This window comes from Neomonachus schauinslandi, chromosome 6, assembly GCF_002201575.2.
Source record: "Neomonachus schauinslandi chromosome 6, ASM220157v2, whole genome shotgun sequence".
In the NCBI taxonomy this organism is placed as follows: domain Eukaryota; kingdom Metazoa; phylum Chordata; class Mammalia; order Carnivora; family Phocidae; genus Neomonachus; species Neomonachus schauinslandi.
This window is the reverse complement of record NC_058408.1, coordinates 13,305,620-13,319,435: the sequence shown is the minus strand read 5'-3', so window position 1 is coordinate 13,319,435 and position 13,816 is coordinate 13,305,620. Positions and strand designations below refer to the sequence as shown.

At 35.8% G+C, this 13,816-nt stretch overlaps 1 protein-coding gene across 1 annotated transcript in view; it reads left to right on the top strand.

Annotated features, from left to right (window-relative positions):
• The window catches only part of RRP15 (ribosomal RNA processing 15 homolog), a 40,584-nt gene extending 27,145 nt beyond the window's left edge, over positions 1-13,439 (top strand). Inside the window, exon 5 of the mRNA XM_021698437.1 lies at positions 12,297-13,439. Coding sequence (XP_021554112.1) covers positions 12,297-12,440 — 144 coding nt within the window. The 3' untranslated portion in view covers positions 12,441-13,439. The remainder of the gene's footprint in view (positions 1-12,296) is intronic.
• The last annotated feature ends 377 nt before the right edge of the window (positions 13,440-13,816 follow it).

Sequence of the window (13,816 nt, the reverse complement as noted above, 5' to 3'; positions counted from 1 at the left end):
CTCTCACATAAAAGCGGCTCTGGCTGGAATGTGTGGAATTCTAACTTTGTAAATAATTCAGCTTAATGTTTGTTTACTGAAAAGGCCTAAATAGATTAGAGTTTAGACAAAAGAGAGACTCCAAAGTTTGAAATGAGAATGAGCATGATTCTACACATTGCTATTGATGGGAACAGCTTAAAGTCCGTTTCTCAACTCCTTTTAAAATAGGCTGTTTAGCTTTAATGTCGCGTGGTTTCGGATTTGGACAGCAGTTGTAATCAAAGCAAACTTATGTTTGGCACTGTGGTGCATACACCATTTTGACATGGGGGAAATACGGGTATAAGGGAAGCATAAGAACTAATTACGGAGCTTCTGTAGAAATCTTAGTTACTGTTAAAATAATTACTGATGGTGCCATAGGTCTCCTGGCTCTATCTGAAGAAATGTTCTATTTGAAGTTGCTGAAGTGTATGTGTGTATAGGATTTTCATCAGTGAGGCTCAGGCTTTTTTTTTTTGTTCGCAGAGTCTTATACTGCATGCTTACACTTAGGTGGTGCATTTTTAAAAATTGAAAGAATATGAGTTGGTTGGTCTTTCTTGTTTGAGTTGTGGGCAGATGAGAATGTTGATGGGGGATGTATGAAATATTATATAGTTAGAAAAGGCCACAGATTCTGGAACCAGACTGCCTAGGTTGAAAACGCTTGGTCTGCCATTTACTGCATTTGGGTTACTTACCCACACCGTGCCTCAGGTTTCTTAGTGTTTAAGATAATCATTCTGGTAGCAATAACCACCTCACAGAGATAACTGTAAGAGTCAAGGGAGTTAGTACAGGTAAAGTACTTAGAACAGTGCTTGGCACAGTGCTCTATAAATGTTTGCAGTTATTTTTATTTTGTGTTCCTTATATTTAGTTCTATTTTTCCTAACAGATAGTAGTCAAAGATGAATCTAAAGTTGGAAACCAATTTGAAAAGAACCTGTTACTATTTATGAATTACTGGATAATCCAAAAAATATCCAATAATTTAATAAAAATTACGCTTAGATTTGGAAAATTCTCATTTTAGGTGCATCTAGCCTAGTGATGCAAATTGTCACACAATAATGAACCTAGATTTTGAGGACCTAGAAATTTGTCCACTTTCTCTTCCCCATTTTAAGCTATGCTTAAGCTAACTCTGTTACTTACAAGATTTTACTTACTAAGGAAAGTTTGGTTTCTAAATGGTTGCTTTCATACTACAATATTTGAATGTTCTCATCTTTGTGATAGTGTGTAGAAACATCTTTAGAAGATTCCAGATGTCCCTAGTTGGGGATTCTGTGCATATACATGACGACTCGGGGCGTTAGTAAGTAGGAATGGTGGTAGAGGGACTGGGAGGGGCCTTGCTAGTGTTTGCTTTGTGCCAGATACTCTGAGAGGTGTTTTTATATTTTACCATTTTAAGAAATACTAGAATTCTCATTTTAGAGGTGAGAAACCCCAAATCAGAAATACTAAGTGACTTGCCCCAGGTCACATTGATAGTAGTTGGTGGAATCTGGATTAAAACCCAATCCACATTGCTCCAAAATCACTATCAGCCATTTGGGCCTGCTACTTAAAAAGATCCTTCATGAGAAGCAGAACTGAAAACTGGGTTTCCCTTCTCTCACCTCTGAGCTAGAAGAGGTGGGGCTGGCTAATGAGCCACAGTGTCACCCTCTGAGGCTCAAAGGAGAATGGTGAGAGAGGTGGCTTGCAGTCTGAGTTTCCCTGGGTCTCACAGCCCCTTCATTGGAGGTGTAGCAGCGCGTGGAGACTGATAAATTTTTGAATCTCATTTCTCAAAACTGTTAAGGAAGATAAAATATTACCATAGTAAAACATTTCAGAATCATGAAACAAACTCATTAAAGTCATTTAAGGAATTCTTTATAAGTTCACTGTTAGAATTGTCTTTCTATTCTTTTATCAAGGACTTAATTAAAATTTATTGGATATCAAATGCATCCTGTATTTAATCATGCTTGCCTAATAGAAATTTTAGAATCCTTGGTTTTTTTCCCCCGTTACTTTATAGGAATTTTTGAACAGGAAGAAAGTATGAAAGACCAGTATTTCTATCACCTAGGTTCTAAAATTGTTGACACTTGTCCATGTGTTTGTTTTACAGAGCAGTCTGCCTGTCTTCATCTCCATCTAGTTTTTGTTTGTTTGGGGGTGATGATTTGAAGGTGCTAATACCCATACTGTCCAGGAAATTCTTTTTTTTTAAACAGCTTTATTGAGATAAAATTCACATATCATACAGTTCCGAAGATTCATTTATAACTAAACCAGTTGTCGTGAAGAATGAGTCCAGTTCTGAATCTGTCTGATTGTTTCATCATGATTTTCAACTTGCTCCTCTGTGCCCTTTTACTGTAAGTGGAAAGTTAGGACGAAAGGTTAGGATTTAGGTTAAACTTTTTTGGCTTAAACTGTTCCATAGGTATAATACTTGTATGCTATCACATCAGGAGACACATTATCAGAATGTCCCATGTTACTGATGGGGGTTTTTCATTTGGTTAAAGTGGTAATAAATGTTTCCTTAGTAAAGGTGCATTTTTCCCCTCTACAGTTAGGAAGTAATTTCCTGGGATGAATAATTTGAAAGGAGCAAATACACCTTTCCTCATCTATCTTTTGCCTTTTAGCATCAATTGATGATCCTTGTTTAAAACAGTTAAATGTTATTGGAATTTACAGAATGGTGTTTTTCTCATTTATTTTCTATTTTTCTAGGATTAAATTTAAGTTCCAAAAGATGGGGGTTAATGTACCTTTTCTTTTAATTACCACTTTCCAGAGTAAGGAGTTGTCTTAACAGTCATCTCCAGTGCTGGCAAGTGAACCTTCCCCCCCCCCCCCCCCACCTTTTTGTCTTTGTCTTTGTTTAATATCATGGACATAGGAATGTCTAGTTGTTCAATATTTTAGAGTCATTGTGCTTTTTTTTTGATGCTTAAATTCACAAATGTGACGACAGGAACCAATGCAAAGTAGCTTCTTGTGCCCTTTTGACATGACCTCATTTTTCTTGGGGTACTTTCTTGCTTTCTGGGGCACAAGCTTTCAGACTGAACCTTGTACTTTCTGTGGCCCAGACCTGGATTCACCCATTTTTCCAGGGAACTCTAGTGAGGACAGTCCATTTATTTTTAAATCTTTTGTTGATTTTCATAGGTAGATTGATGGTATGCATATTTTTACTAGATATAACAATTTTGTTTATATAACATTTCATAGTTTTACAGAGAACTTTTACATGTTTTCTCACTTAAGCTTTTTAACAAATTTATATTAAAACATCAGTGTCTATTTTCTAGATGAATTCACAGCTCTACTAATTCGTTTATAAGTCTGAATTCTCATCTGTGTACTATATAACGAGGTTGATAAAAGAACAAAGATATGCTTTAAGAGTCGAACTGGCAGAGTGTATTCTCAATGTTTCAAGCTCCTAATTGAGTCTAAAAATATATAGAGCACTTGTGTCAAAAGGCTCCTTGAGGTGTTACATTTGTCTTTTAGGCAGTTTAGTCAACTTTAACTTACTAACAATTCGTAAGAGATTATAAACAATGAGGAACATCTGGATTGCTTGAATGTTTCCTCAAACTTAACTCTGTGAAGTTAGATGTATAGATAGCAAGTTAGAATGGAAGCCGCCAGATAGATCCACGTTGAGCAAAGGCATAAGTATTTAGTACATGGTAAAATCCAGGGCAGCATTGAAATTAAAACAAAAAATAGTGCAGCAGATAAAAAAAAAAACATCAAAAGAAGCATATTTTTTAGGAGTGTTAGGCCTGAATTCTTGGAAAGCTACACAGAATTAGGTTTTCTTAGAGAACTCTCTACATTTAACAAGTGCTTGGACTATAACTAAAGGTGACAAAATTTCAGCATCTTAATCTTTTTTCCTTGGATAGCCTACTAAATGCTTTTCTAGCTTGTTTGGATCTTATAAGTTACCCATTTAAGTTTGTAAACTGTACAGGAATCTGGATACTATACAATAGTTAACAAAAACAAAGCCCAGATGGGCTTGTTGCCTGGAATACTGTCCTAGTAAAACAGTTACAACGAACTAAAACAAGTGTGTGAAGAAATGAAGAAGGCACAAATTGATCGAGACAATTAGGAATTGCTTATTAAGAATTCTTTGAGAATCAGAGAGAAGTTGAATTTGTACTGATATGGGATCTTCCATATAACCTTGAATCTGTACGTTCTTCATTAGAACTCTTGTACATTCCAGATTGAAAATTTCAACCCTTTCTGATTAAATTTTCAATCCATGGGGCGCCTGAGTGGCTCAATTGGTTAAGCGTCTGCTTTGGCTTAGGTCATGATCCCAGCGTCCTGGTATCCAGTCCTGCATCAGGCTCCCTGCTGAGTGGGGAGTCTACTTCTCCCTCTTCCTCTGCCTTTCCACCCCCTGCTCGTGCTCTCTCTCTTGCTCTCTCTCAAATGAATAAATAAAATCTTTAAAAAATAAATAAATATAAAAACTCCTACAGAGTTACAGAAAGGTGAAAAGAATAAGCATCTACCTGCTCTCTCTGCTTTCTCTTTCAAACAAAAATAAATAAATAAATAAATAGATAAATAAATAAATAAATAAATAAATTTCAATCCTTTATGGTTAGTGGGATGCTTTAATATCTGGCATGATGACAAAATCATAGATGTTCATATTCAAATTCTAAAAATATGGGGCTGTAGTTCAGTTCTGTTGCTTTCTACCAGAATAAATCTTTTTATAAAGGGATTTCCCATATATCCTTCATTTCTCCGGCAGAACTTTCAGATAGGCTTTAATCAGTTGGAGGGGAGATTACTAACTACAACTATAAATAGCTTTATAAAAAATTTGCAACAATAAAGGTATTAAGATGAATTTAGCCAGTGTGTTAAGAACCTTTTTTAATTTAGGTGAAACTAAATTAAAATGAAAACTGAACGTTCTTAGGGAAAGCAATGAAATCACAACTATTGCTGATTGCTAAATATAGATGTGATTATACTGTTTATTGTTTTAGGATTTGACTTTAATTTTCCCCTTCAGAATTGAAATGAGGTTAAGCTCTTAATTATTTGGTATTAGACTAATGAATAATTCCAAACCTCTGTTTTCAGTTTTCTTTTCAATAGCTGCCAATGTATGTTTGAACCTTGAAATGGAAGCTGATTAACATTTTTAAGGGTTGTCTTCATCTTCAGAATTGACACAGACTGCTTCTGTATGATCTTGATTAAATATTTGTATAAAACCAGGCCAATGAGGGTAGGGACTATATTATTTCCTTGCATCATGTGGTTTTCATTAAGTTTTTGCATTTAATCAGTTTTACTTTTCAGTTGATGTAGGCCCAGAGAGTTATCTTGTAGGTTGCTTTAGGTCATTGAATTAGTACTGCTTTGAACAACACTGACAGGCTTCACAAGCTGCTCAATTTTGATTGTTCCAATCTATGCTTAACGTTAATACAACTTCCATCTGATGATGGTAAATATCTGTGCCTAACCTGTATAGTATGGTTAACTGTATCTTGCAATATATCTGTACCAAGGTTAAGGGAAGTATCTTTAATTTATTCTTTCAAGACCTGGACCTCTGAACTTTCTGATTTTCAGTGTTGTAATCAATAGTTAACTGTGATTCAAATCCAGAACTCTGTTGGTTTTCATTCCTTTTATAAAAGTAATGCATCAAATTACCACTACCTCCATTTACAAGCAAAACAAAAAATCCTAATTCTCACGATGTCTTAACATGTAATGAAATATATTTAGGAATCACCCTAGGCAAGTGTTTCCAGTGAATGACACATTTGGAATTTCCCTCAGCCTTCTTCTTTTCTTATATTAATTTCTGATCCACCTTTTCTTTGTGGATGGTCCCAAGTATTCAGAAAATTTTTATACTTAATGATAAATCATCTTTATGGAAAAGATACAGTAAATTGATATTATATAAATCTGTTTAATATAGTTTTCCCAAGTTCTGACTTTTATTTATTTATTTTTAAGTTTTATTTATTTATTTGAGAGAGAGTGAGAGAGAGCATGAGCAGAGGGAGAGGGAGAAGCAGACTCCCTGCTGAGCAGGGAGCCCAGTATGGGAGCCCAGGACCCTAGAATCATGACCTGAGACGAAGGCAGACACTTAACCGACTGAGCCACTCAGGCACCCCGCCCCCCCCAAGTTCTGACTTTTATAGAAATTATCTTAAACATATTCAGTCATTGTCAGTGTATTTTAGTACTCATTCTACTGTGTAATTTATAGGTTATAACAGGTGATGTAGTAATATATAGTATTCTTACTAAGTTTTAGAGCAGTATCGTATTATGGAAAGAACTTAGACATTGGGATCATGGATTTGGGTTTGAGTATTGACTCAGCCATTTATTAACTGAAGTTGGGTAAGTTGCTTCACTTCTTTGAGCCTTAGTTTCCTTCTATAAGATGAGAAAGACTGTTGCTTTCTGGCTAGGAATCTTGAGAGAATTAGAAATAAGGCAGTATTATGTAAACTCTGGTACATAATAGTTTCATATTATAATTCATGTTTTTAACATTTTTTTCATTTGAATAAATTGGAAAGGGAAACAGAATCATAGTTAATAAAACCGGAAGGGTATCTTGGGGGAGATTTTTTGGGAAGATCTTAGAGGAGGCTTACAAAACTTAGAATTTGTGGAAATGATCAAGGAATAGTTTGTTTTCTCATTACTTGCTGTCCTCCTTTTCCCTATTTAAATCAATTTTTACTTATCCATGTGGTTTAAAAGGCCAGATTTTGCCAAAAGGATTATTAGTAAATGGTTTTCTGCCTTATTCTGCCTATTCTTCATGGCTCCTACCCCAGGACAACCACTTTTTACTCCTTTAGCTGGTTATATTGGCATTTATGCATCTCTGTATTCTTAACTTGTTTCCCTTCTATTTGTTTTTCCTTGAGTTAATAATTGCCTTGATTTTCATATGTAACTTCCTTAGTTTATTTAGTTTTTCAAAATCAAATTACCTCAGGTAATATATTTTTGAGATACTCTCTCCTAGAGGCCCCCATTCTCCTTTTTCTGGGCTGATTGCTCTCTTGGCCTGCTTCACAGTTGTCATCCTGGGATTTATATTTTTTGTGATCCTTGGAATTTCTCCTGGATTGGATTTCATATTTACTGGATCTCATTTCTTCTTTCTTGGTTTATTCCCACTGTTTTGGTAAAGCATATCTTCCAGTGTTTTTCTCAGGTTAAAACGATGGTGCCATGTTCCAGAATGTCTATATGCCCAATGCTCAGTTACCATGCTGGAGTCTCCATTTACTCTCATCCTGGAAATCCCCTTCTCTTTCCTGTGTTGGATTGCCTACTTTGTCTATCCTGTGTCTTTCTCTTCTTGGTTTATTCTTCGTTTTTGTGGAGGACATTCTCAGTAGTTTCCCAAGATAGGCTTAATTAGAAGTAAACTTTTGGGTACCTTATATGTATGAAAGTACCTCTGTTCTGTCCTCGTACTTGAATAATGGTGTATCTGAGTATTGAATTTTAAACTGGAAATTATTTTTCTTCAGCGTTTTGAAAGAATGGGTCTCATGCTTTCTTGCTTCTAGGGTTGCTCATAAGAAAATCCATATCTGTTTTGATTCCTGGCCATCTCTAAGTATGTGACTTGTTTGTTCTCTTTCTGAAAGCTTAGGATATTTTTTTAGTACCTATTATTCTGAAATTTTACATGATGTCCTTGATGTGACTCGGTTTTTCTTTTGTGTTTTGGACATTCAAGAGGGCTCTTTTTATTCTGGAAGTGTGTATCCTTTACTTTTGGGAAATCTTCTTAAAGTATTTCATTGATTTTCCTCCCCTCCATATTTGCATTCTCTCTGCATAATTGTTATTGTATGTTGAACCTCCTGGACTGGTCCTCCAGTTATCTTACTTCTATTTTCCATCACTTGTTTCTTTTTACTCTATTTTCTGGGTGATTTCCTCAGCTTTACCTTCTCACCCTTGTATTGATGTTTTATTTCTGCCATCATGTTTTTAATTTCAAGCTCCTTGTTATTCTTTTAATGTTTCTTTTTAAATAGCAACTGCTTTTGTTTTGTGGATGCACTATAATCTCCTCTTTGAGGATATTAATGGTATTTTCGCCTCTTTGGACAGTTTTGTTTTCCTATAAGGTGCTTTCTAATATATAATTTCTAATATAATTTTGTGTTTGTTATTCTCTCTTTTCTTTCTTATAGTCCTTAGTTGTCTGTTCATGATTTAGAACAAATAATCCCAAAGAGACCATGAAGTTGTGAGCATGTGGATGTTGTCCATGTGACAGGAGCTTTAATGTAGCATTCTCTCCATGGGTTATTAGTGACTGGCCGGATTTTCTCTAGAGTATTCCTGATCTCCTGCCTGAAGGAAAAGGTCTGCCTCCCAGCATTTTGGGGAGCCCAAAGTGAGAAGAGGGTTGGGACTCATTATCGGGGCGGGGGGTGTGGGGGGGGTGTGACTTAACCTTCTGTTTCTGGTACTATACCTGTGCCTTCATCGGTGCTTAGCCCACTACCTCTCCAGAGGTTAAACCTTCAGTCTTCCACCCAGCTAGTGTGGAATGGGGAAGGGGATCCAGAGATCTGATTGTTTCTCAACATAAGGTTTACCTAGTTCTCTTTATTTTGATCCTTCTATTCCTACCCTCACTTCCAAAAGTACCCAGTGAATGCTAGTTCCTGGGGGTTTGGTTTGTTGGTTGGTTTCTTGAAGATTCTGCCGTGTAAATTGGGTTGGTTACAGCTTGACAGTTGCAGTCTTAGGAGTCAGCTTTCTCGGGTTTGCCAAGACAATCTCTTCTAGTCCATCTTATTTCCACACTGTTGATGTTGGATCTTTTCCTTGTGGATTATATCTTTAAAATAATAAGTCACTTTTCTGTTGTTTTATTGAGTTTTGCAGTTGAGCAAGACTAGTGGTTTATGTTCAAACTGCCATCTTATGTGCACTCTCCCCCTTCCCCCCGCCTTTTTTTTTGGCTGTGTATTTCTTTAGCAAGTGTAGGCATAGAACGTAAAGGGTCATCCTGTTGCCTTTAAAACAGAGTTTTTCTTGAGCTGCCATCAGGACAAATATTATAAAAAATACCTGTTTTTAAAATATATTAACCCATACTTGTTTGTACTAAGTTTTCTATTGTTTTTTAATCTCCATATTGTTGCTTCACAGTATAAAAATACCACTGTATCTTAATCTCAGGAAACAAACTGAGGGTTGCTGGAGTGGTGGGGGGTGGGAGGGATGGGGTGGCTGGGTGATAGACATTGGGGAGGGTACGTGCTATGGTGAGCGCTGTGAATTGTGTAAGACTGTTGAATCACAGACCTGTACCTCTGAAACAAATAATACATTTTATGTTTAAAAAAAAAGAAGATAGTAGGAAGGGAGAAATGAAGGGGGGGAAATCAGAGGGGGAGATGAACCATGAGAGACGATGGACTCTGAGAAACAAACTGAGGGTTCTAGAGGGGAGGGGGTGGGAGGATGGGTTAGTCTGGTGATGGGGTATTAAAGAGGGCACGTTCTGCATGGAGCACTGGGTGTTATACGCAAACAATGAATCATGGAACACTACTAATGTATGGTGATTAACATAACATAATAAAATAAAAAAAATTAAAAAAAATACCACTGTAATGTGAGAGCTTGGATGATGGCAATTGATAAAACATCCCGTGAGGTGTCTTAACATTGGATTTCCAGAATCTAAAATCTTTCCTCTCTCAGCCATAATGTGTACTTGGTCTTGTAGCAGTGAATGAAACTCACTAAGAAATATTTGTTCTTTTATAGACTGGTGGTTCTCAGGCTGCGGCCAGTATCAGAAGCACTGGATGGCTTATTAAAAGAGATTTCTGGGCTCTAGCCCCCAGCGTTTCTGATTTAGGAGGTCTGGAATGGGGCCTGAGATTTTCATTTTCTAACAAGTGATACTAACGCTCGCGCTGCTGGTCTGGGGACCACACTTGGAAAATTACTGATAGACAGTCGATTGCTGAAAAAACAAAAATGGTACCACCAGAATCCCCCAACAAAGCTTTACTTTATTGTTACTCTTCAAATCAGACCGTTGAGAGATGCTTCTCTTTGCCTGAGATACTAAACATGTAAACATCATAATTGTCTTTCAAGACAAGCGGGCCAGGCAGTTGGTCTCAACATTTTCATTAATGAGTCCTTTCCTTTGGTCCACTATGGATCTTTTCTTTCTTTCTGAACTACCTGTTGAAGGCTTTGTTCCTGTTCTGCCCTTCTTCCCTCCCTCCTTTCTTTTGGTGCTAACAGCTTTTATGGTGCTGCCTGGTAAAGGAGTAACTCAGAGTCCCGCAGAAGTGGGCTGTCAGGATGTGCTCTCATGTGGAAACAGTCTGCATTGAGCTCAGGCATGAGAGGTCTGCCTTCTTGTGGTTGGCGGCATGTTGATAGCGCTTTGGGTGCAGGTGTCTGAACATGGAAGCTTACCACTGAGATTGTGCATATTCATATGTAAACACAAACATTAATGTCAGGGTTAAGTCTTTACTAGTCAGTAACTTGCATATGACTATAACAGGAAGCATACACTTTTTAGAATTTACTTGAAAACTTTGATTAATTTGGCAGGAGAGGTGTTTTCATTATTGCATCTAAGTGGTTCTCTTCAAGGGAACAGCTCTTTCTCTTACTTAAGGTGAGGAGATTGGCAAAGAAAACTTGAGCTGAATCAAAGAAAACAGCCTTTTATCCAGTTACGTAACTAAATCTAACAGAAGCAAGAATAGTTTTAGGAAGGTAGGTTTGATATTGTAGAAATGAGGGGAGAAGGTGTTAGCATACTCCATGAGGAGAGTTATAAATTCCCTTCTTACTTGCTTACTCCCATATCAGTGTGGCTGATGAGAAGCTTTGCAATTGTTTTACTGTTGGTTTTTAACTAACAGATATTTTTTCTTTCTTCACGTTGGTTAAATTATAGTACAAAGTGTGCTGTTTGACTTAAGTCAATTCTGAAATCTTTGCTCACATTTATATACTCTCCAGTCTTTAGATTATATTTAGGTACAAGCTTTGCTTGATTCTTTGATCCCAGGAAGACAGGGGTAATCCAATGGGATATTTTTTCTGTTTTGTAATAGTGTCCTTTTTTTTCTAAATGGAATGACTGTTTCAGGGCTATGTTTTTTAAAAATAAAAGGTACCTTCAGCAGAATTAGATAAATAATCTCTTGTAACCTAGAAAATGTCTTTAATATCTTTTCTCTTTAAAATTGCTTTTTATATGGTTAATAGTTCCCATAAAGATAACACTTTTCTGGCCAAATATCATGGGTTCTTGCATAATTAGGGAGTTTTCCAACATTGTCTTTTATGAATGATATAAATAGGAAGGCATAGACTGTTAGCTCCAGGAAGATGGGGACTTTGTTTTGTTCATGAATGTATTTCCAACACTAAGAACCGTGCTTGATACACAGTTCTCATATTTGTGGAATGAAGGAAAGAAATCCCGGAGCTTAAGAGTTCTGCATATATTGTATTACTTAATACCACAAGGTGGTGCTGTTGTACCATGAAATGCAAGGCTGTAATTCTTAGGCTGTCATATAGTTTTATGTAAATCCTATAGATAAGCAAAATGAATTGACTACCTAGTATGTTTATTGCCTCCTTCAGTTATTTATCGTTTTAGCATGTGCTTAGTCTTTTGATTACATGATTAGGTCAGGCAGTGAGATCATAACCTAAATAAAGAACATTTGGTTCACATTTTTATCAAATGTGAAATGAGATAACATCTATAAAAACCTAGCACAGTACCAAGTTAGTCTCCTTTTCTCTCTTTTATTTTGTGTGATAAGCCTTTGTTAAATATTTATTTGTTTTAAAATAATTTGCCAGAATTTTTCTAATAAATCATCACTAAATGTTATATTTAAGTCTGTATTGATTTCCAGATTTTGAAAATTGATAGCAAACCTAGACTTTACTATATTCCCTCCCCCTGTTCTTTTGCTTCCATGATTCTTTTATGGGGTTAAAAGTAGTTTATTAACATATAGCTCTAATACATATTTGTGCCTATATCATAGTGTATAAATTAAACTATGATTTGTCTTGTTTTCATTCCTTTTATGAAACTAAGTGTTGATAAGTTTGTTTTGTAGCTTGGGCTTTTTTATTTCCTTATGATTAAATTGCCTTTTGATGTTTTTTTCTGTAATTGTCCTCAGACTGAAATGAAATCAGAAGAGGGCCCTGGATGGACAATCTTACGTGATGATTTCATGATGGGAGCGTCCATGAAAGACTGGGACAAAGAAAGCGATGGTGCGGATAACAGTGAGCCAGGGTCTGGGAGTGACTCGGATACATAAGATTGTAGAGGAAACACAGCATACAATCATTCTATTTTTCCTAGAAAAATACCTTGTGCTTTCAAAGGTCTATGGCTCTGAAGTTATCATTTGTAGAAAGCCAAAAGACTTTTACTATTACCAACTTTGGTGTTTTCTCTTTTCATGAAAACTTTGTTAAATTAGGTTTCTCAAACCTTGTATAATTTTAAGCATTGTTTCTCAGACATTTGTAAAAAGAAGTATTTCTGCTTAACCAGCGAGATGCACATTTTGCCTGGATCATTATAAGTTTACATATTGGTCATGGATATTGGTATTTTGTTTCAGTATCACCAGTTTCTAGAAGTGCAGTGCTTTTCATAATTAAAATGAACTCCTTGAAGTTAATATTTTTCAGCTTTCCAACTTACTGGTCCTATGTGTTTGTGCTTTTGTGAGGGGAATTTTTGGTATTTGTTTTGGTGAGCTATTGAGAAACCTATGTAGTGAAATTTAAAATGATAGTATTTCTGATTCAGGGTGATAATTTCATTTTTAGAACTCCTGGTAAATAAGATTTAAGAAACACACCAAATCTCTACTTTTCTATTATGTCCTTTTATATACTAAAACATATATAAGTGTTAGGTTATTTTTGTATGAGAAATTTACTGAGGTAGAAATTCTCATGTTTAACTTATGCAGTGAGGCATAATTTCTTAGAAAGCATATTTGACATGTTTTAGGCTCTCCCCTCCCCCAGCTTTTCCCTAATATTTGAGTTAGCTTAAATTCTCTTTTATGGTTTGACTGGCCAGTGAAGTGATAGAGTTAGACTGCAGGTAGTCTGCATCAGAATACTCCCATCTGTTTGTAGATTTGGTTCCTTATTGTTCCCTTAAAGATGATTAAATTGGGTGACTTAGTATCTAGATGTTAAACAAAAAGAAGTAAGACTGTTGAATATAATTCCAAAATTTCTTTGCGACTAGGTCTAAGATCTAAAGTTTGTAAAGGAATTGTTTAATAAATGTGATCTGTTCCTTTTAAAAAAGGGATCCATTCCTTTTCCCATCTTTCCATAATAAAAATCATTCCCTTCTACTACTCATTTGCACATACTTGCATCCTCCCCTCAAGCTTATGCTGGAGCAGAGATGTTTATATTTGCAAACCCATTTGAGTGTTAACAAGTATTACATATCCAAGGTTAAATTAGTCCATGGCCTGGTATTTGTTATCATAAAGGAAGATGCACACCTAAGATATCAAGTGATACATTTTTGTATTTATCCCAACTTTTGAACTTCAGTGTTTTATTAAATTATAGAACTACCATTTTGTCAGGGTAATATAAATAAATGTGAACAAATACTCCTTCAAATAATAAGAGTGCTAACTATCACGATATAACT